This window comes from Lampetra fluviatilis, chromosome 21 (assembly GCF_964198595.1).
Source record: "Lampetra fluviatilis chromosome 21, kcLamFluv1.1, whole genome shotgun sequence".
In the NCBI taxonomy this organism is placed as follows: domain Eukaryota; kingdom Metazoa; phylum Chordata; class Hyperoartia; order Petromyzontiformes; family Petromyzontidae; genus Lampetra; species Lampetra fluviatilis.
Window position 1 is genome coordinate 2,141,181 of NC_136295.1, and position 22,981 is coordinate 2,164,161.

The window sequence follows — 22,981 nt, forward strand, 5'->3', positions numbered from 1 at the left end:
AAAAAAAGACACGTACAGATTCGCGCAATTGAACCTCGTTATTACAACATAAGCAACAAAAAATGTTTATGAAGTATAAAACGGTAACATTATATTGATTACAGTTGATTTGACTGGAATCACAGTGCATAGCAGTGGATTATAACGAAACACTGCTTTTTCATAATCCATGAATTGTATTTAACCAGGTAGGAGGCCAATGACCTCCAGGATCCTCTTCAAAGCAGATCATGGTAGTTTGAAGTTCGATAACGAGAGTTCTTCACTCTAATATTGAGTTGCTGACTGTCATCTGGTGGATGTGCACGAGAACACCAGCATTCAACGTCCCACAGTAAACAGTGATCGATAATATTACATCATACATTTGTTTCCAAACGTATTCATATCGGTTTGGCACCAATCTGATACGAGCGATTGATATCCAGTGGCCGGGTCTGATTCTGCTGATTTAACAACCTGATGTACGAGGTCAACACCAAGCAGGCTATTGTTATTTCTGTTTCAGTGTTTCAGCATTCTGTGGTGACCACATAAGATGACAAACATCTGCAGAAAGCCTTCTTGCTGTGTCTACAGGTGGCAGCTGGCCCACTACTGTCACGTGATGCTGAGGTCAAGGCGGTAAGAGGTACCTGAGACACCATATCAGTGACACGCTTCATCAGGTTCATCAGAGGAGTCTCGGCGACTTGGATGCATGTCCCCTTGGTCACTTGCTCATACTTCCTTCTGTATTTCACCTGTGGGATGAAATCAAATGGTTATTTTGAATCACTTAATTTGTATTATTATGTTTTCTATCTACGTGACTTTACCGAAAGAACGATAGAATATTAATTCCTGCAGTCACGAAAATATTACCAGCTCTAGAGGGAGGGATTCCACATAACCATATGATATTTGAACAAACTCCGAGACAAGAAAGCTCATCTGATCGAGTCACTCACATTTCTGAAGAGATGCCGTGACTCTAAGGTAATACAATCTCATTTACACTGACTTCTGCTGCTGTCACATCTTCCAATGCCAAACGAATCTTGTTCAGGGCTAGCTTTGCCCTGATCTCAGAGAGAATTAGACTGCTCCGTACTGAACTAGATCATGTAGACAAGACACTCTTGAAATCACACTTAACATTGACAGAAAAAATGTCTACATCTGATTGGGAACATGTAGTTAACATGACTGCTTTATCAGCCGCTATAATGTCAGCTAAATGTAAAGATAACCTAATTTCCAAGTTCTACCTCCTTTGCATGAATAAATCAGACCCACACATTAAAAAGTTAGACGTTGACAAGGTTGTTATTAATCTGAGTAATAGCCCAATTTCCGATGGTCTAAAGTCGGTTTTAGCTAAAGGGTTCAACTTTGCAGTCGCCCCCAAACACATACCAGTGAATGACATCATTGCCCAGGTCGATGTAGCTCTTAAGGGTTTTGGACACATCACTGCAGACGTGACAAGATCTGAAATCGCTGCAACCCTCAAAAGCGCTACGATACCAGTCAGCAACATCAGTAAGGATGAGCATTTTTGAGTTATCTCAATTGAAAAAGAGGGATGATATCGTCATCTTCTCAGCCGACAAGGGCAATGCCACGGTTATCATAGACAAAACCGTGTATAATAACAAAATTCAGGACCTACTTAATGATGGTAGCTACACAGAAATTAAAAGAGATCCCACCAACAGCCTCGTTACAAAAACGAATAGTATCATCACTACTTCAGCTTCATTAATTGAACAAACCAAACGGTTATCTTAAAACCTTCTGCTGCTAGACCACCCAGACTATATGGCTTACCAAAAATCCATAAAGAAGGTACACCCCTTTGTCTCATCGTCTCCACCATTGGCTCACCCACCTACAAACTGGCCCGATATTTGTCTGAGTCCTTGCAGCCATTCACTGGTAAGACCACCTCTTATGTACTTAACTCAGCTCACCTGGTATCATGAATTAAAGACATCTCACTGTCCCCAGGTGATTTGCTCATTAATTTAGATGTAGTTTCTTTGTTCACCAAAGATCCTGTGCCCAATAGAATTGCAATTATTGAAAATTTGGTCCAACAAGAATTGAATGCTGATGTACCAATACATACTTCACCTGGAATGGAACATTCTACAAACAAACTGAAGGCACCACAATGGATTCTCCCTTATCTCCGGTTGTAGACAATTTTTTCATGGAAAAGTTTGAGACGGACGCCATCCAGGCATCCACTCTACGCCCATCCTTGTGGAAGAGGTACGTGGATGACACGTTTGTCATCTGGCCACATGGCCGACCGACTCTGAACCAATTCCTCAATCACATCAATTCCATGCACCCAGCCATCAAATGCACCATGGAGGTAGAAACGGATGGCATGCTACCTTTCTTGGATGTCCTAATCAAAAAGATACCAGATGGCTCAATGAGCCATTCTGTCTACAGGAAAGTAACCCATTCTGACACCTACCTAAAACCTGATTCCCACCATCACCCATCCCAGAAGAAATCCCTCATCAAAACGCTACACCATTGAGCTAAATGTATCTCCGACTATGAACAGCTAACCAGTGAACTCAAACACGTACACCAAGCTCTCAAGGCGAATGGATACTCTGACTCCAGAATCTGCAAAGCCATCACCCCGACCGTGAGGAAGGAGCCATTTGAGGATCCAATCAAAACCATCACCTTGCCATACATAGCAGGGGTAACCAAAATATTTCCAAAATCTTGAACAAACACAAGATCCAAGTCCGATTTAACACAGTACATAATATTCGTGATCTGATCCCATCTGTGAAGGAAAAGATTCCTGACATGCAATATCCCGGCGTCTACAAACTAATCTGTATCTGCGGCAGCAGTTACATTGGGGAAACTAAGCGACATGTCTCGGACCGTGTTCGTGAGCATAAGGCAGATTTGAAACACAGTAGGACCAATACTTCTGCCGTGGCTGATAATTATTTTAATGCAGCTGGCTCACGCGAAATTGATTTCTCTAAGAGCCGGCGCGTTGAGCCGGTGCTGAATTCCCAAACCCACCTCCGATGTCCTCTATATATTAAGATGTTATTGGCAAAGAAATGATTGTGGGAGGAAACTGGACCACCGGGAGAAGACCCCTACGTGAGAGGGGGCGACACTCTATCTCATATATAAGGGACAGATGATATTAGTCCGCACATTGCTGTACCACATTCTCCATTGGCATAATGGCACCTCCTCAATAGCCACAATAAACAGAGTTGCACAACGTTGTGTGTGATCCACTGACCCTCGCTGCCTCTACATCGCCGTCCTGCGTGTGCATTTGTGCGCGTCACTGGGTTGCAGAGGCGTGTGGAAAGGGCTCTCACCTCGCTGGCCAGCTCATTTCCGTGCAGAGCGTGGGCTACGTTGCGGTCGTCCACCACGGACAGTTTGCAGCCCTTGAGCATCTCCCGGTCGTACTTGTACTCCACCTGCAATCGAATCGTCAGCAAAAAAAAAAGTTAAAATGCAACACGATCCCGTTGACCACGTAGCCACGCAAAAAACCCACGAAACTCACAGGTGTAGCCGGTGTAGGCTTACCTGTGATGAATTGCACGTGTATAATTGTGCACTATGTAGCATATGAAAACCTAAGAAACCAGTTTGCAAAGGCTATGGGTAGCCAAATGCGTTTTATTAACAATAATTTACACTTATAAAGCGAGTTTCACCCAGAGGTCGCAAGGCGCTGCACAGAGCGAAAAGCAAGTAAGTAAATAATGCTATTCTAAAACCTAAAATAAGCATGCAGACTCATGATTTAATCATGGGCACAATTATTATATTTTAACCTAAATCAACGGTGATCAGAGATTGAAGCCCGAGCCCCCACATGCATGGTAGAGCACGAGGCAGCCCCCCCCCCCCCCCAAAGTAGATGTGGGGGCTATCTTCTGGACCAAGGAATTCAGCTGCGGTGTTGTGACGTGGAGGGGATCTCTGATCACAATTTCAGGTATGCAATTTGCCCTTCTGAAGAGGACTTTTGAAACAAAGTTTTGCCGTTTCACAACCCGCCCCCCCCCCTGGTGTTCAGCCGTTGTCGAGTCACTTACTTCTCCGGAGAACAGAACACAATGCAGAGTCACTACTCGTCGTCTCCGTACTTTATTATTTTTATTGTTGTTAATTTAGCTGACCTCTCCCACCCCCCCCTCGAAAGGATTCACGACGGAAGGAGCGGGGGACAGGGCGGACCGGCTACACCAGTGATGAAAGGCCCACGTGCACGCTGCACAATGCACACTGCACGATGCACACTGCACGATGCACACTGCACGATGCACACTGCACACTGCACACTGCACGATGCACACTGCACGATGCACACTGCACACTGCACGATGCACACTGCACGATGCACACTGCACGATGCACACTGCACACTGCACGATGCACACTGCACGATGCACACTGCACGATGCACACTGCACGATGCACACTGCACACTGCACGATGCACACTGCACACTGCACGATGCACACTGCACGATGCACACTGCACACTCACGTCGCTTTGCTGCAGGGTGGTCTTGACGGCGTGGATAACGTCGGGCCGGTCGGCGATCCAGCCCCACTTGGCCTTCGTCTTTTCATACTGAGTCTTGTATTCCAGCTGGGGGAAGACGATCATTGTCGTTACAGCACCAGGTATACGACTTTTAAATAAACGCCATCGTTTAGCCAGGTAAAGGAGTAACTTCTGGGATTATGTTAATGAAGCGGAGAAGTGACTTAATTGCATCAAAAATTATCTGCTATAGATTCGCAATCCCAGAAGGCTGTGGCACTGTAGGTAGCTATGTATGGTGTACTGTACATAGCCAACCGTTCTAATCGAAGGTGCCTACACCAGAGGCAGCCTTTTTTTATGGCCTTGCCTCACCAGTGTCAGGCCGAAAGACGAACAGTACAAAGACAATGCAAGTATTAGAACACTTATAGCTTGGGTCGAGCAGTTATATCTCAAGAAGGCTGTCTCTGGTGTAGGCCAATCAGTTTCAAGGGTAATGCATAAATTATCGGAATATGTCTGTTTACATGTTTTGTCACAAGAATGTGTGTTAATGCAGACGTAATAATGCCTTGCAAAAGGTTTGTATTTGGTGTTTGAACATCTTAACACCTGTTTTATTTCCAGAAATGGCAAAAGCGATTATTATTTTTCATCGTTTTTGATACTGGCAAAAATCTCTCAAAGATATCTACACAAACGTGAGAAAACACTTTAAAAAGCGGCGGAGAAAACCACGATGAACAGAGCACTGCAAGACGCCTCTGCAGCGGGGGAATGACGCCCGGCCGGCGTTTCCCACATCTGCTAACATGTGCGCAACGTACAATGTGTGATGCGGCGCAGCTTAAACTGAAACCGTTCTCAAACTTGAGGTATGCTCCAATAAAGTTAGACATTGATGAATTAAACAGCCACTCCAGACCCCCACGCCTCCCCCCTCCAAACCCCCCAGAATACATCCAGCTTCCTGATACATTCCACGAAAGCGATATTAAACCAAATGCACATTATTTTTGCAAAAGTTTCATATTAAAACACTGGGCTATTTTCTGGATGTTGTTTTTCATGGAGAGGGGGGGGGCGGGGGAAGTAAAATACATATATACATGCAGCTGAGTGACAGTCACTATCAATTATACATTTATTTGCTACTTACACAAAGTTGACAAGATTCAACGTCAGGGTAAGACCTGGTTATTGCTAAGGATTATTCCAGCGGAAAAAAATATTGGCAGCATTATTCACTTGGGAATGTGATTTTATAAAGAACACATGTGGCCAGTTATACTCAACACCTTAAGCAAAAATTTCCTTCAGTTTACCATTTCACACAGTGTAAGTTAAGGCGGAAAGCCTGCTTAAAATGTGGTTTAGCTACTGGCCATTGTGTTATTTGTGGTATTTACACAGAACATGATTTCACACAACTAACGTTGCTTATTGCTTTGTACGCCTTCTTAGCAGCGAGGATGTCCCTGTAGTCTTCGGGAATATTGATGTGGGCCTTCTTCTTCTCGTAGTCCTCCTTGTACTTCATCTGCAAGGGAAGAGCCACAAGAACCACGCGATTGTTGGAGCGGATGTCCCAGCACTCGATGTGACCCAACCGCACCCATTCACGCGGAACACCACCTGCTCATCAGCACAATGCCGAGCGAAAGATGGCCACTTTCGGTGGATGCCCTTCCATCCGATATTTGGAAGCCAGTGGAGATATTAACTTTTAAATCTAGATTGAAAGCTAATTTCTTTAGAACTGCTTTTTGTATTTAGTTTGTTGACCTTCCCCCGCACCACCTATTAACATGGTTGGCTACGTACGGTGCAAAAGAAGTTCAGCATACATGCATACGTAGGCCTCGGCAAGGTAAGGTAAAAGTTAAAAGGTAAAAACAACGAGCCTACCTTAACCTTACCTTTTACCTTACCACAATACAATCACTCTACCCTACCTTTTACCCTTTAGCAGGTAAGGTAACAGGTAAAAGGTAAAAATCAACGAGCCTACATTTTACCCTACCTTTTACCCTTACCCCATACAAATTACCCGATTACAGGGTAATTACTGGGGTACTACTACACATGAAAAAGGTTTATAACGGTAAATGCTAGGGAGAGCGCTTCATGCATATAGAATACTCTCGATTATTCCAATTTTACACGCTTTCTCTTAACTCACTCTGTCTGTTGTTGTCCTTGTTATTGTCGTTGTTGTTGTTGTCGTTGTTGTCGTTGTTGTCGTCGTCGTCCTATCCTCAAATCTTGTAACTCAATTTAAACCACTTCCTAATGTGGTATCGACTGCAAACTTGGTATACTTATGTCATACTGATGACAATATATTCTATCATAGAAAATGTATATATTTTTTAACATTATTTTTTATATGTTATGTTTCGGCTTGGGTCTAATTGTCCACGCTCAACTGATGTTGGCTCTAATTGGCCACGGTCCCTTACGTTCTGGCAAGCTTCGGGGCCACTTCCTGGAGTCGTGGAGTTCTGCCATTACTAGTACATTTAATAAAAGCGTGTTTAAAAAAAAAAGTTTAAAAAAATATTACTTATTAAATGGAGGCCACGGACTGCGCCACGGAGCTTTTCGCGGTAAACAAGGTACCGTATTTACCAGGTAATACTTCGCGCTACCTTTACCCTTCCGGGTAATTTTTCCAAGCTACCTTTACCCTACCCTTTACCTTACCCCTTGGCATGTCGACACCGTTACCCTTTACCTTTACCCTTTTACCCGGTAAAAATGGTAAATTACCTTACCTTGCCGAGGCCTATGCATACGTACTGTTAAAGTGAGTTATCACGTCGAATGCCATCATCAACCCAGTGCAACGGACATCGATCAACGATCTCCCAGTCTCCACAGCAAACAACTCAAGCGTAATGCTAGCGCTTCCTCATTGTTGCTGTGGCCTACGCTCACTTTCAGAGTGGCGACGTGTGATTGCATACGAAAAATAATCATTTGTTGTTACTCTCAAGCGACAGCCCCTCATGGTTATTGTTTACCATTGCGATTTGACATTCGTTTATACCTGTTCAAAGTCATACCAACCATATTATTAGGACCCTGAGAGAGAACTCGCAATGCAATATTGTTTTTAAGATACAATAATATCACATCTTGTATTTATCCGTATCTGATATGAAGAAGGGCTATTGTCTAAAATATCACCGATTAAACGTTGTTTTTCTTTCAGGGCAGTGTTATTTACAAATGTGTTAAATTTGTTATCTTTGTGTGCCTGTGCACCACTGCCAATACAGCATCACCAACTAATTTATTTGAATCTTTTTGTACAGGCCACTACGAAGTGGTGCACATCAGCACCGGTGCGTGGAGCATTCCTCATTGGCAGGGGTTGTTTGGTGTTGAGTCCTCAAGGCCTCAACGCCGGGGGCCAGGCTACAGCCCAAGGGTTAAGAATGATGGGATTTGTTCTCAGTCTTGGCTCATACTTTGAGGAGCTTCAAAACCAGCCCAATTGGGGGCAAGTTGCCAGCCCTGTGCATAATAAGCGCCGTGGAAAGCCAAACATGTGCTGCAACAATTTACAATTTGCGCTCTCGGGCAACGTTTCTCAACCTTTATCGTGCTTGGTAAATGATGACTAAAAGCAATATGTCTTTTCCCATTATACATTTTCTAAATGTTTTATTTGCCAAGAATAATTCAAAGATAGATACTGTGCTTTTCTATCCAGTGCTGTTCTGGAGGCAAACAGATTTAATTACTGTCAGCTGCACTGGGGAATACTGTACACTGAGAGAGTATACATAGATAAGCAGTAGGGCTATAGGAGACACATATTCCATGAAGGGGATATATTTATTATAAAACTAAACTATGTTTCAAAAATCAAATATAATATTACCAGGTAAGGCCCACTGAGCTATATGGCTCTGTTCCCGAAACGACCTGGCCACAAATGATAGCTCAGCAAAGTGGATTATCATGTGGAAATGTATTGCATCTCAATATTCTCAACGCATGTTGATTCTAAATGTGGAGGGAAACCCGGAGGACCCGGAGAAAAATCCACGTGATCACAGGGAGAATGCAATCTCCAAATATACAGGTGTCAGGGTTGGGATCGAACCCACAACATTCTGCATACCAATAGATGGAGATAACATCTCACCACCGCGGCGCCCATTATACTGTGCTTCGGATAACATATACTGCAACTCATAACATTATACCATGCTTCGAACCATTCATAAATAACGATCTATCTATACGAACAACATGTTGTTGAAACAAAACATCACTTACCTTTATTGAAAGGCCCACCGGAAATGCTGTGGGTATCACGCATTTTGAACAGTTGACGACTCACCCGCCATTGTTGTTCTATGAAGGAGGGCCACTGCCCGAAACTTCCCCTATTATATACAGCTTTCCTTTGGAGGCCACACACTGTTGTTGACTAATGTGTTGAGTTTTTCCTTTAACTATTGCTGCGGAGAGGGTAGAGGGTTGTGTAAGTAGGAATTCTTGCATATGAGTATTTTATATTTAATTCGGTTTGACAGGGAGATTTTGGACAGTCTCTTAGAATTTTACCGATATTAAACAGCATCAAATGTCTAACAACAAAATAATCCATGGCTTGAGTTGGGTGCCTTCCTGAGACAACGTTTGTAATTATTTCATGATGAGCTTTTGGAAACGATATTTCACATTAGGTGGAAAATCGCGACGTGCGAGAAACATGAGACGTCCACGGCTCTCGAGCAGAGCTTCCACAGCGCGGCACGGACGCTCGTCCATTTAATGGATCGTGATGGTGCATGTTGGAAAATAATCTCGAACTATTCAGTAATATTGGAAAATATTTACACAAAGATACCGATTGGGTGATCTGTTGTGCATCATAGATGGCCAATTTGTCTTCGAGGAAATTGCTCTGTAGAGATGTATACACATCTCGCACCTCTGATTAGCACAGTTGACTACATACAGTGTGAAATACATTCAAGGCTGATCCATTTATAGATATCTCAATAAGATAATACGGAGAAATTACAATCGAGAAAACAATGCTTCTACGTGTATCCCACCAATTTGAATACACTTATTAATCCGTTAGCTCTCTCCTATGTAATATACGAAGCCATCACTGTCCCAATATTTAACAAGCTGTTGGGAAGAAAGCTTGAGGGTCATTCGACTTACATGGGGTATCTATAAATGGATCGGCTTGTCTTATGGAAATTAATTAACCAAGTCCCTTGAAATGAAGGGTGAATAACAAAAAGCATTATAATAACTAGGGTTGCTACACTATCATCTTTCACCATAATATGAAGTAAGAATGTCAAATGTAATGATGCAATGATTGTCTTGATATCAGTTTCGCATAACGTCGTAAATGCGTTCCACGTGTTAACTGCATTGTGTTTGCGCTTTGCTGCACTTCTAGTAGGAATAAAGTTTACTCCAAATATGTTCAACTGCAATTTCATTGAAATTAAGCCTGCCATAACTATTTCCGATCAGTACAATCAATAATGCTATCTAGGGCAGATGCTGTCTGTTACACAAAAATAAGTAATTCACTGACCAATACAAATGAGAAAAGTCAATATTGCTATTGCCATGAATTACTAGAAACATTTTGCAAACCACTACCCTCCTGGATAAGAGCTATGTGTTTACAACGCTCATTAGTGACTTTGCTCTTTCGTATGTATAGTGTCTGTACATAACATATATACGTCTATTTTTAAACCACGGTCTGATATTTTGAAAAAAACAGACTATTATACTATTATTGTGGATCTTACATCCTAAGATGCATCGTAGTGTTGCCATGTCACCAACTATTTTTTATTTTACCAGGTAAGGCCCACTGAGCTATATTGCTCTTTTTCATAAGCGACCTGACCACAAATGATAGCTCAACAAAGTGGCCTATCACGTGGACATTTATAGCATCCAAAAACTCAATGCGTGTTTGTAAGTGTGGAGGGAAACCCCAGAAGATTCGGAGAAAAATACACACAACCACGGCAAGAGAGAGCATGCAAACTCTAAATATACAGACTTTAGGGTCAGGATCAAACCCACGATTTCCTGTATACAAGGCGAGAAAGCTAACATCTCATCGGCGCCCTACCATCGCGTGAGCTCACCAGCGTTAGGGCAACCCTCATAAAAACAATGTGAATCCAAAGAGTGCAAGCGTGCGCACACACACACACGTAATGCACTTACAATGCTCATTCTGTCTTTGATCTTGCCCAGGTGCATCTGGAACGTGGCGTCGTGGACAGGCGTGAACCAGTGGGCTTTGTTCTTGTTGTACTGTGCCTTGTACACATTCTGAAAGATAGAATTCAATAGGTAAATCAAGATCAACGTGTCATCAAGCCGTGGACGCCACCACTGACACGTTCTGCCCTCCGCCAGGTCCTACAGCAGCAGCTACTGCTGCACAATAACAGCTCAATGGATGGGTGCTTTAGATTAAGCGAATTTGTTATGGTGCAGATAATGAGATTGGATATACAAATTTCGTAAAATTCATCACAGGTGTACAGATGAAGAATGCATGACGAGACACAAATGAACAACTAATGTGTTTAGAAATTGATGGGGAAAATTTCATTTACTTATTTAGGCAAAGTGATAACTGCATGCATAGTACATTTATGGATGAGGTATTAAACGAGACTGAATGGATATTCTGAACACATAAACATGTCTACGTATTATGAAGCGGCTAAGAATACCGGGGGAAAATACTATATACATACGTGAAACATACTGTGTATATGAAATGACCAATATATTTAAGGTGGAAACAAATGAAACAATGTATTATAAACATGCAATGAGACAGCTCTACCAGTATGAATCATAACAAATGGCCAACGATGTGCAAGGCCGGATGAATTACTGGGTGGATGCATAACTTTGTTGCAATGGTTCTCAACATATATACAGACCAAGGACCACTCACAATCATTGTCAAAATACCACGGCCCACTATTGCAGTACACAGTGTTGAATCGTTATGAATTTTGGAACGGGGGGGGGCAGTTGCTGACATGAATATCCACTGGGGACCCACCCAGTGTCGTAGTGACATTAGGAGCTGGGGGGTGGGGGTGCAGCAATCGGTTAGGTGGGGGCCCCAATATTTTATTTTACTTAAATTAAAATCAAATGTGGTTACAAAAATGAAAGCATTTCTTCCAAGTAAATTTAAACCGCGTTTTAAACAAGTGTTTTATTATCTTACACTGTTGTTGAAAACATATCACATGGTCGTTGTCAAGGGGGCCCCGACTCGTAGCTTTGGCCACCAGTGGGGGCCAAGGCACACCCTGCGCCCATGCTCGTTACGTTACTGGGACCACCGCCTTTTGTAGACCTCTTAATGTAAAGCGCGACCATATTGGACGATTGGAAAACAGTGGATTACCATCGCAGATCGTGATACCTTTGAATCTATCTGGTGTCAGTTTATTTCCTCTGCACGTAACTGTGAATTCAAGTATCCCAAACACAAAGTGCAGTGTGATCTATTCTCATACGCATTTGTGTTTAATGGAAAGCCACTCGCCTCGCTGATGAGCTTCTTCATCTTCAGTGCTTGCAAGTTGTACGGGGTTTCCAGCACAGTTGTGTACTTGTCTTTGTGCTGCTCGTACTGATGCTTGTACACCCACTGTGCACATCCAGTGTCCAACGTGTGCAGGAGAAACCAGACACGTACATTACTGGACATGCCAACAAATCGACAACTTTTCATATTTTAAAAGGTGGATATACATTGCTGTATTCCTTCGTTGTTCATGAACTTGCTATCCACTATTTTGGCTGTCTGCAAATCGCATCTGGAACTCTACACGACTACATTTGAGAGAGATGAAGTGATGAGAGAGAATGTGATTCGAGAGAGTGATGAGAGATAAAGTGATGAGAGATAAAGTGATGACAGAGAATGTGATGCGAGAACATGATGAGATAAAGCGATGAGATAACGTGATGAGAATGCTAATGTATTGCAGGTAATTCATAAAAAAGATAGGTTTTCGTACCCCAATATAATTATCCGAGAAATGTGTTATTCACGAGCATCTCCGGAACATGTATCTCGCTAATAACGAGGGAATACTGTAATGAAAATTGGCCTTGCATTGGCCTCGTGGGAGAAAGGGCACTCATGAGTACTGCACTGTTTGAAGGGACTGCTCTCAGCCCTGGGTTTTATCGCCCATGTCAGGTGGAGTTAATCACGAAAGGCAACAGAAAACATAGCCTATCTGCATGCGATCGGACTCCCTCCGATGTTTGAAAAGGTTAAAGTGCCCGCTTTCTCAAAATAAATATCAATCAATATTGTCAGAACGTGCTTACATTTTGGTCACTCAAATACGTACAATAAACTACAATTTATAAAGTGCCTGGATTTGGCTACATCTCGAGACTCTGTAAACATAGGAGAGACGCAGTATCGAGAAGGCTTGGAGGAGAGGAGGGATAATTGAAAGTGGTTTTTTTTCGTGGGTGGTAGGAGGCAGCAGAGGCACAGGGGGGTCACGGAAGACGGCTTGGTGAAGGTGTGGGTGAAGACTGAGTGGGGATAGTCACAGGCAGAGGAGGGAAAGTCACAGACAGAGGAGACGAGGCACAACAAAGACCAAGGGTGAAAGCCACTGTTTCTCTAACATAAACATCATTCAATATACAGCAGGCTACCCACAATGCACAAATCTGTCTCAACACTTAGAACATAATCTATGCAATGTAATATCCACCCTTTAAAATTGGTTTGTAATTTAACTTGAATACACATTTTATTCTCCACCTCAGCAGTAGCCAACAGAGTCTGGGAAATCTAGGCCTCACAGCGACTCTGTCGGCCACACCTGTGGTGGAGAATGCATGAATATCATAAGCACTAAACAGGCCCTAAGAAGTGGCCCTGATGGTCTTATTGAAATTGCAGTGAGTAAAACATGAATGTGTAATAGAAGCACCAACAAGCATGCGGTGTTGGCCAAGTGTTCTATTACACCTGATAAACAGGTTTGGGGTCCGCTACATCGAAGGGAGTGTTGAACCGTTACAATGTATGATTTGACTTAAAATTAGTTTGAGGATGGCAAAGCATACGTATTTTTTATCAGGTTTGTAATTAATTAAATACTTTTTTTTTTACAGAATAACCCCAAGTCGTTTTCATGTCAATATATACAACGCATGACATATGCAGACGCCCACATGGGAAGGATTGCATGGCCACAGACTCCAGAGATGGTAAAGCGCATAAATGACAGGAATGTGTGTAGTGAGGGCCCAATGCTCTCACTGGGATTGTGTTCTCTGTAATGAGGCTGAATTAAAATACACTGGCACCGGGCAACGGTCACTGATTGAATGGAATTGAAGGAAAATCTGAAAATGCGTCAATGCGTGTATAATGGCCATTGTTTTAGTTTTGTTTGAAGAAAATTACGTCTGATTAAATTACTGCATAGCTCCAGCAGACGGCACATTCCACCTGTGCATCGTTTCAACATCTTCGTTAAAACTATAATCGTGAGCGTCGTTGTGGAGAATATAAATAACAAAATTAATAAGCAGGAAATGCGTCTCCTTCATACAGCTGTCTCTCCACGTAAAAAAAAAGTCCTCCCCTGTTAAGATCGGCAGTTCACCACCTTAAACCAATGCTGCTGAATGTATGCACTCCCAGAAGGCCGTCGGGCAGATGGGTTGTGGAAGAAATACTTTGATTTTTTTCGTGGAGAGACGGATATGTGACTGAGATGTATTGTCTGCTTATTTATTTTGTATTATGACATCCCATTTTTCACTGACATCCCGTCCAGATACAGTTTTTGTTTCTATCAGGAATAACATATTATTTTTAAATACAACGAATTGTTGGACTTTATATCAATCCTATTGTAACATTGTCTACCTCAAATCTTGACTTAAAGCTTATTGTTATAGATCTAGAGGTAGACAATATATATTGTATTACCTCGATATCAACTATTATATATCCTGAGGAATAATATATTTTATGCATGCCCCACTGTCGGCATTTGTTTATGTAAATACAGTATTTTATATATCGTAATGCGTTTTTTCTTCGAAATGTTCATGCGATTCATTAATTTGACAGAACGTAATTTTTGACAGCAGTAACTTGGGTGTTTCTAACATACTTTCCCATAATTCACTGCGTATCTGATCTGTTGCATTTACAGCAATGTGGTCGGAGTGCTCAATAATACTCAACGGCTATAACGCTGCTATTATACCTCTCCATTGCTAAGTAGCATTATCCGCTGTGTAATTGTGCCTGGATTGGCAAATGATCACGCAGGTGCGGCGTTAGGCCAGTTTATAAATGCTTTGGTGAGCTGCCGAGCCGGAGTGGGAAGCAGGTCGTCCGATGACAGGTAGCAAGGCTGGTGGCATTTAATGTGACGCGTGGAGCAAGGGTGGGGTTTGTATGCAGTTAGTCACAATTAATCGTGCATATCGGACAAACCAGGAGCCAGCTGCTTGGTGGGTTTGCCTCTGACACTTCTCAGCAGGTTGGATGGGCGAGGATGGGATTGTGGGTAACAGGTGCTGGCCATACCTTATTCGTCAGAAAATCGGCATACTTGGCCTGTCGAATGTCGGGCCGGTGAGCCTCATTGCAGCCGTGGTGCAGGCCTTCCGTCGCGGTGGCCTTGTACTCTCGCTGCGAGCGTTGGCCGTGAAGCCGACGTGGTGCATGTGCGTGTGTATGCGTGTACACGTGGTGTGTGTACGTGCGTGTGCGTGTACGTAATGTGTGCGTGTACATGTGTGTGCGTGTACATGTGTGTGCGTGCGGGAAGGGATGGGGCACAGTCGAGTCACACGCAACACACTTGGAAAACCAACTACACATGAGGTCACTTTGGCTGGGACTCTGGAAGGCTTTTAACAACTGTATTGCAATTGTTTTATTGTTCATCATAAATAGACATATTCCCAGGCTGATATGTGCCCGGGCTGGTCAAATTGGCCATATTTCATCGTAATTTCTGTGTGGTCTTGATGGAAATACTGACATTATATTATATGTCACGTAGCAACTTAATACTGTGAAAAGATGTTACAAAGGACATTTTTTCTCAAGAGATTATGATTAAAAATGTAATATGTCTAATAGCTCAGGACCTTTGAGAGTGGTCAAATATTGGTCACGTGCAGCACCTTACTGAAACTAATTCACAGGTGTCACTGAAAGATTTCGTCACGTGCCTCTAAACGTCCTTTTCAGGTTAAATTTGTGCATGCTACAAACGTGACCGATGAACGACTGAATGAATGAGAACCGCGGGGTGTACGTAAAGCCATCTGGAGTTGTCAGCCACAAATGCCCCATGTGAGACAGCATTGTCCAGGTGGACAATCGCGACACCACAATTTTGCGCATGATGCTCGAGAGCCCGGCGTTTGCAGCATCATGAATCGCATCATAGACAAAGACAGATGCGGCATCGCCGTGGCGATGCGCATGGCAACGCAATTCCCCACGGTAATGGAGAAATGGATGCCATGCAACACTGCATGCTCTGCGGAGGAGCCCGCACTTTACCTGGCTGTACTGCTCCTTCATGTCTTTGTTCAGAAGATGTCTAGGTTCCTCCAACACTGTATGGTACTTATACTTTTCTTTCTCATAAGTGGCATGGTAAGCTTTCTGTAACCATTCCAACATGTCAGAAGATTCAGCACAACTGGCACAAAAGCATTTCACATTTAGCACCTCATATGTAACGCGTACAGACAGCCACACGAAGGCTCGATGCCTGGTATAATATCTAAGCATGACGAGGTAGACTGGAGGTCAACCTGCATGTCTCTATCACATCTTAAAACTTTTCTGAGCTCTTATAAAAATGGCCCTGCAAATGAATGTCTTGACCATAAAAAAGTAAGATGGGCACCATCATTCGAACCAAACAGCTTTATCCGGACACGTGTAATTATGTTACGGGAACATATGCCTATGGACCACAAAGTGCCTTTATAAAATGAATACCAACATAAAAACACCATCATGCCTCGTACATTTGCCCAGCATTTGTTAACCAAAGGCACACGTTGCGTCTTGCTCAAGGCTGTCTACCATTATGCGAGTTTTCACCGGCCGCCCAACGGATTAATACCAGGTGAGAAGCGGGTCAACGTTAAATCTCACAATCTACAGTGTTGCCAAATTCTGCAGAGGAGATGAGTATGCATCATGGTGCCTTTCTAGATTTTTTTTTACCACACTAAGCCTGTCAAATCCTTTGTTTACGGTTACCTCATAGAAACCTTCACGAAGAAAAATGCATCCCAGCTCAAGAACGAATAAAATGTCCTTCCCGAATGACAAAACAGGCCATAATGGAGACGTAAAAGGCTATATAAAAAGACCAACAGACCTTTCCTCGTAACGAACTTTCCTCCCAGCAGGACAATGCATATGAACCACAATGGGTCTCTGCGATCTCTCAAGCAATAATGGGAATTAGTCCAATCGAACTTCGTGTGATTTCTGTTTCTTTAATGCTTAAAAAAAAATCTACTTGATCCTTTGACTCGTTCTGAGAGCATGGTTTAAAAACGGCCTTACACTCACGCTCCTCTCAGCTGCTGGGAGTCACGAGTTCTAGAAAACACGGGACCGGACGTCTGACAGCTCGGTACCTGTGGGGAAACAAACTTGGCCCACTTCAGTGGGATAATAACACGTTTATTATTATTTATTAGCTAACTCGTATATAAGTATCTGCGTTCATCATCTGCTTCACAAGCATCTGTCATTTTTCATTATGCTTCTGCAGCTAAGAAAAAGGAAAGGCATTAAAACGTGACGTGTAAACACAAATATAAATATTAAACTTGAATAATAAGCAATGGGCAAAGTAAAACAGATTAAACTAAAAGCTAAATAATGTAAAGAAGATACCAATACTTGCGGTTTGGATTGCGACCCATGTATCCATGACTCTAACAAAGATCTGTACTGTACAAAATCTGCACTATCGCATGACTTTGAGCTTATTGGGTCAATGACATCGAGCTTATTGAGCCCTTCCTACTGAAATAATTAAAATCTATCTATCTTAATCTATCTAAAATAATACAGGTGGTTCCACGACTGTTGAGGGAAACCATCAATCACGTCACGTGCGTTTTATACACTCAAAAATTAACAGATCTCAATTGAATGAGTTATATTCACGAGACGCTTCACATTTTTTCACCGTACAAACGTGTTCGCCACACACCAAGGACATCCTCACCGAAGCAAAGACTTTTTCCTTTCCCCATGGGGGCAACAAACCCCAGCAATAATACATAACACACAGCTCCAAACGTGCAGAATGCTGCTACGGTCCTGAATATGCTTTCACACCAAAGTTAATGTATTGATGCTTAGCATACACCTGTAATGCATTGACCTACTATAACCATAAGAGACTTGTTGGGCTGTTAGCGAGTAGCACCTATGAAGGCCGGCACGGCACACGAGGGGGTGCTTGGCCAAAACCACACCCGGCCGCTTTTGTCTTCCTAGTAGCGATATTTACACACCGCACCAGGTACCGTACTCATTTGAGGCTGAGTTGACCTCGGGGAGGCCCAGGACCGGTTAAAATATTCACCACTGGTGTTGGGCGGCCATGAGCGATAATTATCGAACTCGGGTCACTGGGTTTGTAGCGCAGAGTGCTTACCACTGCGCCACCGCTTCCCACGCTATACATGCACTCAAACACAAAGGCAACGATGCTCCATATCGCACTGAAAGACTGTTGGGGCACGTACTGTTCATGAGGACCTATGAAGGCCGACACAGCACACTGGGGGGTGGGTGGCCAGCATCACCCCCGGCCGCCTTTGCCTCTACATACACACTTACACATATTTATACACACACACACACACAAACGTATCAATCAAAACTGTGAGGCACACTGACCATGTTGATGAGATCGCCAGCGTGCTTGGCGAGCCTGAAGGCCGGCGAGTTGGAGGAGTACTTGAACTTATCACGCATTGCCTCGAACGGCTTCGTGTACTTCACCTGCAATGCACAAGGTACGTACGTTTGTGTGTGTGTCGAACCTCTTTCGCACCATACGTAGCCAATCGTGCTGATCGGAGGTGCGTCGGTAGCAGGGCTGCAAAGCGGAGCTGTGCTCATGTGAGCAGAAGTTGTGGACTTTGACAATGAGGTAAAAGCTATTTGCTTTTGCGGTTGTATCTTCCTTTTAATTTGACCCATTGCAGCTCCTGGAGCCCTTTCTCTCTCTCTCTCTCTCTGCGTGCCGCGTCCTTTCTCAAAGACATCGGCGGCGATCATGGCCTTCCTTCCATTTAACTCCGTCCATGGCTCAAGAGTTTTTCAGTAGATTCTCCCAGATGCATCCAGGTGTTTAAATTACTTACGCAACTTAATTTGTTATCTTCCACGGCTTCATGTGGTACTTGTAATTTCCCTTTCAAAACAATGTATTGTTTCTTGTTTTCTCATGAAATGTCCTAGATATATAACTCTGCCTTTCTACAATTATTCTTATTAATATGCTTTTTGTACCCTGCTATCCTGAACAAATTTGTTACTCATCTTGTCTGTCTGTGACATTTTTAACATTTTTAACATCCTTTAAAAAAAAACGCATTCTGTTGCTTCTAATTTGCTTTGTAGGGACTTTGTAACTGTCCAGCATTCACATGCGTATAGGTGGATGGACCATGCACAACACTAGACTACCGTGTTCTAATTCTTGTTGTCATAACAAATGGCTAACACTCGTTGATGTGGTATATTTCTGTACGACCGACATGCGCCACACTGCTCTGAATACAGCGCAAAGTGGTCGGAGGAGGAGGGGGGGCGCCGTGCCAGGCCGGCGATGCTTAAAGACGCCAACTGGGCCACTGCGGCACGTGTAACGTCGTCTTTCGTCGACGTTCCCCGGCCACGACGAGCGGCACTACGCCGGCTTCCACGCAGTAGCTTCTTCATCTGGGAGCTCAGCGCGGCTCCGAGTATCGCACTCCGCATGGGCACGGCGGGGGGGGGGGGGCGACCAGACCTCGAGTGCTCACTCACATGGCTGTAGAGGACTCGGTTCTGCTTGGCGTGCGTGAGGTCCGGAGTGTCGTAGGCGTAGCTGCCGATGCCCTTCAGCCAGGTGAGGTCCTCCTTGTACTTCACCTGCAGGGGATTGAGCGTGGAGTGAGACTAACTCGGCGAGCCCAGGCGCGCCATTGTGGTGCGGGGGATTTTATTAAACAAAAAGCCCTCTCGCAACTGGACATCAAAGGTTACAGTTTTCTGACGCAATAATTTGGAATGTCGGCTTGAAATTTTGCACACCGTTACGTATATCCATGTACAGTGTGGAAGAGGTGACCTCTAGAGCTCCCTCTTGTGGAGTCCCTGCCGTCAGCAGTGGAGCAAGCAAGATATTGCAAGGCTGCGCCTTAACCTTCACCCATTAACGTACATATATCGAGATCATTCTTTTGATCCTTTCCCATAAAAATGAAGTTACCAAAAAAAAGAAAATGTACTTAAAAAGATCTGATTGTGGAACGAGTGTGACTTTATCAAATGTTTTACTGTCCCGGATGTATAAATGTAGTTCTGTTCTTGGTTTATTTTGTAGTCAGGCTCCATGAGCATCTCAGAGCACACGTGATAAGCGACTTGGATCAGATTGTTGCTGTATGTAACCCCGATTGGGGAATTTTTTGAAAATGGAAAAAATAAACCACGACGCCGGGCACATAATGGCCTCTTCGTTTCGAATAACATCGAGGGATATTTAACGTCCATACGCCCGCAGTAATAGCCAGGATGGTCTGCTTGGATTCAATCTGCACAAGCTTTGTAACAAGTGGCGAATGCGCTCAGGCTGGGCCACGTCGCTGACCCAAGTGGGCGCCACATTGGCGAGATGTTAACTACCTCGCCTGGTATACAGGAGGTGGTGGGTCAATCCCGACCATGACGCTTGTATATTTGGAGTTTGAATGTCTCTTTCCCCGTGGTCACGTGGCTTTTTCCTCCACATTTAGAATCAACATAAATGGGTTTAGAGTATTTGGCTGCTATAAATTTCCACATGATGATAAGCCACTTCGTTGAGCTATCATTTATGACCAGGTCTCTTCTGAAAAAGAGATATATAGCTCAGTGCGCATGACCTGGTAAAATAAAAATCGTAGTAGGAGTAAGTGTTAGGTTCTGGTGCCGAGACAGCAGGGTCCATGTGGTGCACCACGTACGTCGCTCACGAGCTCCGTAACCAGGCGGTGGTGGAAGTAGTCTGGGCGGTCCGGGATGGCATGCCAGATGCCTAATTGATTCATGTACTTCTGCTTGTATTTGACCTGCACAGGGACACACGATGCATAGCAGAGGACACATACGAACAACTCATTTGGCAGCCGAGGGTACAATCTACAGCTTTACAGATTGTTGTCACAAGTGTTGTTGGCGAGCGCACATTGGGACCAGTTTGGCGCACGAGGGGTGAGTGTGGCCAGCAGCACGCCTGACCACGTCTGTCTACGTGGTACTGATGTTTGTACATCACACGAGGAGGTACTCAATTGAAGTTAATTCAACCAAAGGGAGGCCAAGGACTGGTGCAGATAATTGCCACTATTAGCTGGGCCCGGGAATCAAATTCAGGCCACTGGGTTCTAAAAAAGCAGTGCACTAACTATTTCACCACTGATCTACCAAACACATGGACACACACACATGCATGCTGCACCAATGTTATGTTCTGAAAAATACTTTTTAAATTTCCTTTCACGTACAAAAAACATCACGCAAACCCATGCACTGAAGAAATGGGATTAATGTAATGTCCAGCTTCGCATCTTCGTGAAATGGCGGAAACCCATCACCTTGGCGAGTTGTCTAATTATATTTATTGGCGGTGAAGAAATCGGCAAGCTTTTGCCAAAATCAGACAAAAGGAACATTGGCGAATACTTAAATAGGCGTCTCAATTATTTCTCACCAAGCTTATCGATGTATAATGAGTGCCCCCTGGTGTAGACATTTTAAACACTTTCATTTCACCGAACCACCATTCAGCGTTCCGCAATTTTGCGATGAACGAACGTAGGAGGCGGTTGATGAATGTCGGGCAATGATAAATAACCGCGTATGCATATATGGTGAACTTCTTTCGCACTGTACATAGCCAACCGCGCTAATGGGAGGTGCGGGGAGTTTGTGTAACGACGGCGCTCACGTCACTGATCTTGTCGGTGACTTTGCGGTGGTGCACGATGTCGCGAGCGTCCTTCACGGTGTGGTACTTCCCGCGCAGGTGCTGGTAGGCCTCCTTGTAGCACAGCTGTCGTGGTAAATAAACACAACATTGCGGTTCGTCAAAAAATACACTGGCAGGCTAATACGAGGCTGCACGTCCCAGCTTCATAAAGGTCTACATTTCCTCAAATATCCTTCACTCACGCCACCACTACTCTATTCATAACAATTTTTTAAGCGTTTACTAAATTAGAATTTAATCATTCACCTCTTGATTTCACTGTTCACTTTATAAGAAACTTTATTTCAGTGGTTAAGACAATTCCCCATGTCGTAAATATTTATATTGCAGTTCAAGAAAATCACATTTTACCATCGTGTCATCGTGTGATTAAAATCACGATGACATATTTACATCATGTTTGTTCATGAGACCGGTCATATTAGGTTATGTGCAATGTTAAGTGTGACTAATATTGATCAACATATAAAATATTGTAACAAAAATTGGGAAACAGCTAAATCTAACATAGTATTTCCTGAGGTATATATATGTCATATACATGTATAATGGTGCTCCAGTTTCCACAGATTTTAAAGTGTTATCATCTGTTGATATCTATGGTAAAACATATTCAAATTTTTCATCATCATCATCTGTTGAGTATCCATGGTGAGTCGCAACAGTCATCTCTTGTTGTGCCTGCGGAAGTGAAACGGCATGAGGCTTGTGGCACGTACATCGCTCGCATTCTCGTAGGCCTTCTTGGAGATCTTGTGGAAGGGCGAGTCTGGGACGAGCGTGTACTTGGCTTTGTTTTGATTATACTCGTGCTGGTACACAATCTGCATCCATCCGGACGGGGGATAAATAACACGCAACGGCATGAGATTTTAAATTTTGTGGATTTGCTCTCCAACACACGGGTGTGCTGTATTAGTAACGAATTGGCATGTTCTGTTTACATGACAAACCTTACTAATTGGCTGTGTCAGGTGGTGGCGGGTTGAACGACACATTTATATTTACGCGATATAACTAAAAAAAACCTATATTATGGGGCATAAGACCACTTGACATTTGTGTAAGGTGTGAGGTGTTGCTAT

The 22,981-nt window shown here is 43.5% G+C and overlaps 1 protein-coding gene across 1 annotated transcript in view; it reads right to left on the reverse strand.

The window, feature by feature from the left end:
* Positions 1-22,981, reverse strand: part of NEB (nebulin) — a 210,937-nt gene that overhangs the window by 49,455 nt on the left and 138,501 nt on the right. The window contains exons 106-118 of the mRNA XM_078865795.1: positions 22,616-22,720; positions 21,855-21,959; positions 20,872-20,976; positions 19,691-19,795; positions 18,554-18,658; positions 16,175-16,279; positions 15,185-15,289; positions 12,146-12,250; positions 10,792-10,899; positions 5,990-6,094; positions 4,552-4,656; positions 3,366-3,470; positions 636-743 (exon numbers count right to left, since the gene is read on the reverse strand). Of these exons, the coding sequence (XP_078721921.1) occupies positions 636-743; positions 3,366-3,470; positions 4,552-4,656; positions 5,990-6,094; positions 10,792-10,899; positions 12,146-12,250; positions 15,185-15,289; positions 16,175-16,279; positions 18,554-18,658; positions 19,691-19,795; positions 20,872-20,976; positions 21,855-21,959; positions 22,616-22,720 (1,371 nt within the window). The remainder of the gene's footprint in view (positions 1-635; positions 744-3,365; positions 3,471-4,551; positions 4,657-5,989; positions 6,095-10,791; positions 10,900-12,145; positions 12,251-15,184; positions 15,290-16,174; positions 16,280-18,553; positions 18,659-19,690; positions 19,796-20,871; positions 20,977-21,854; positions 21,960-22,615; positions 22,721-22,981) is intronic.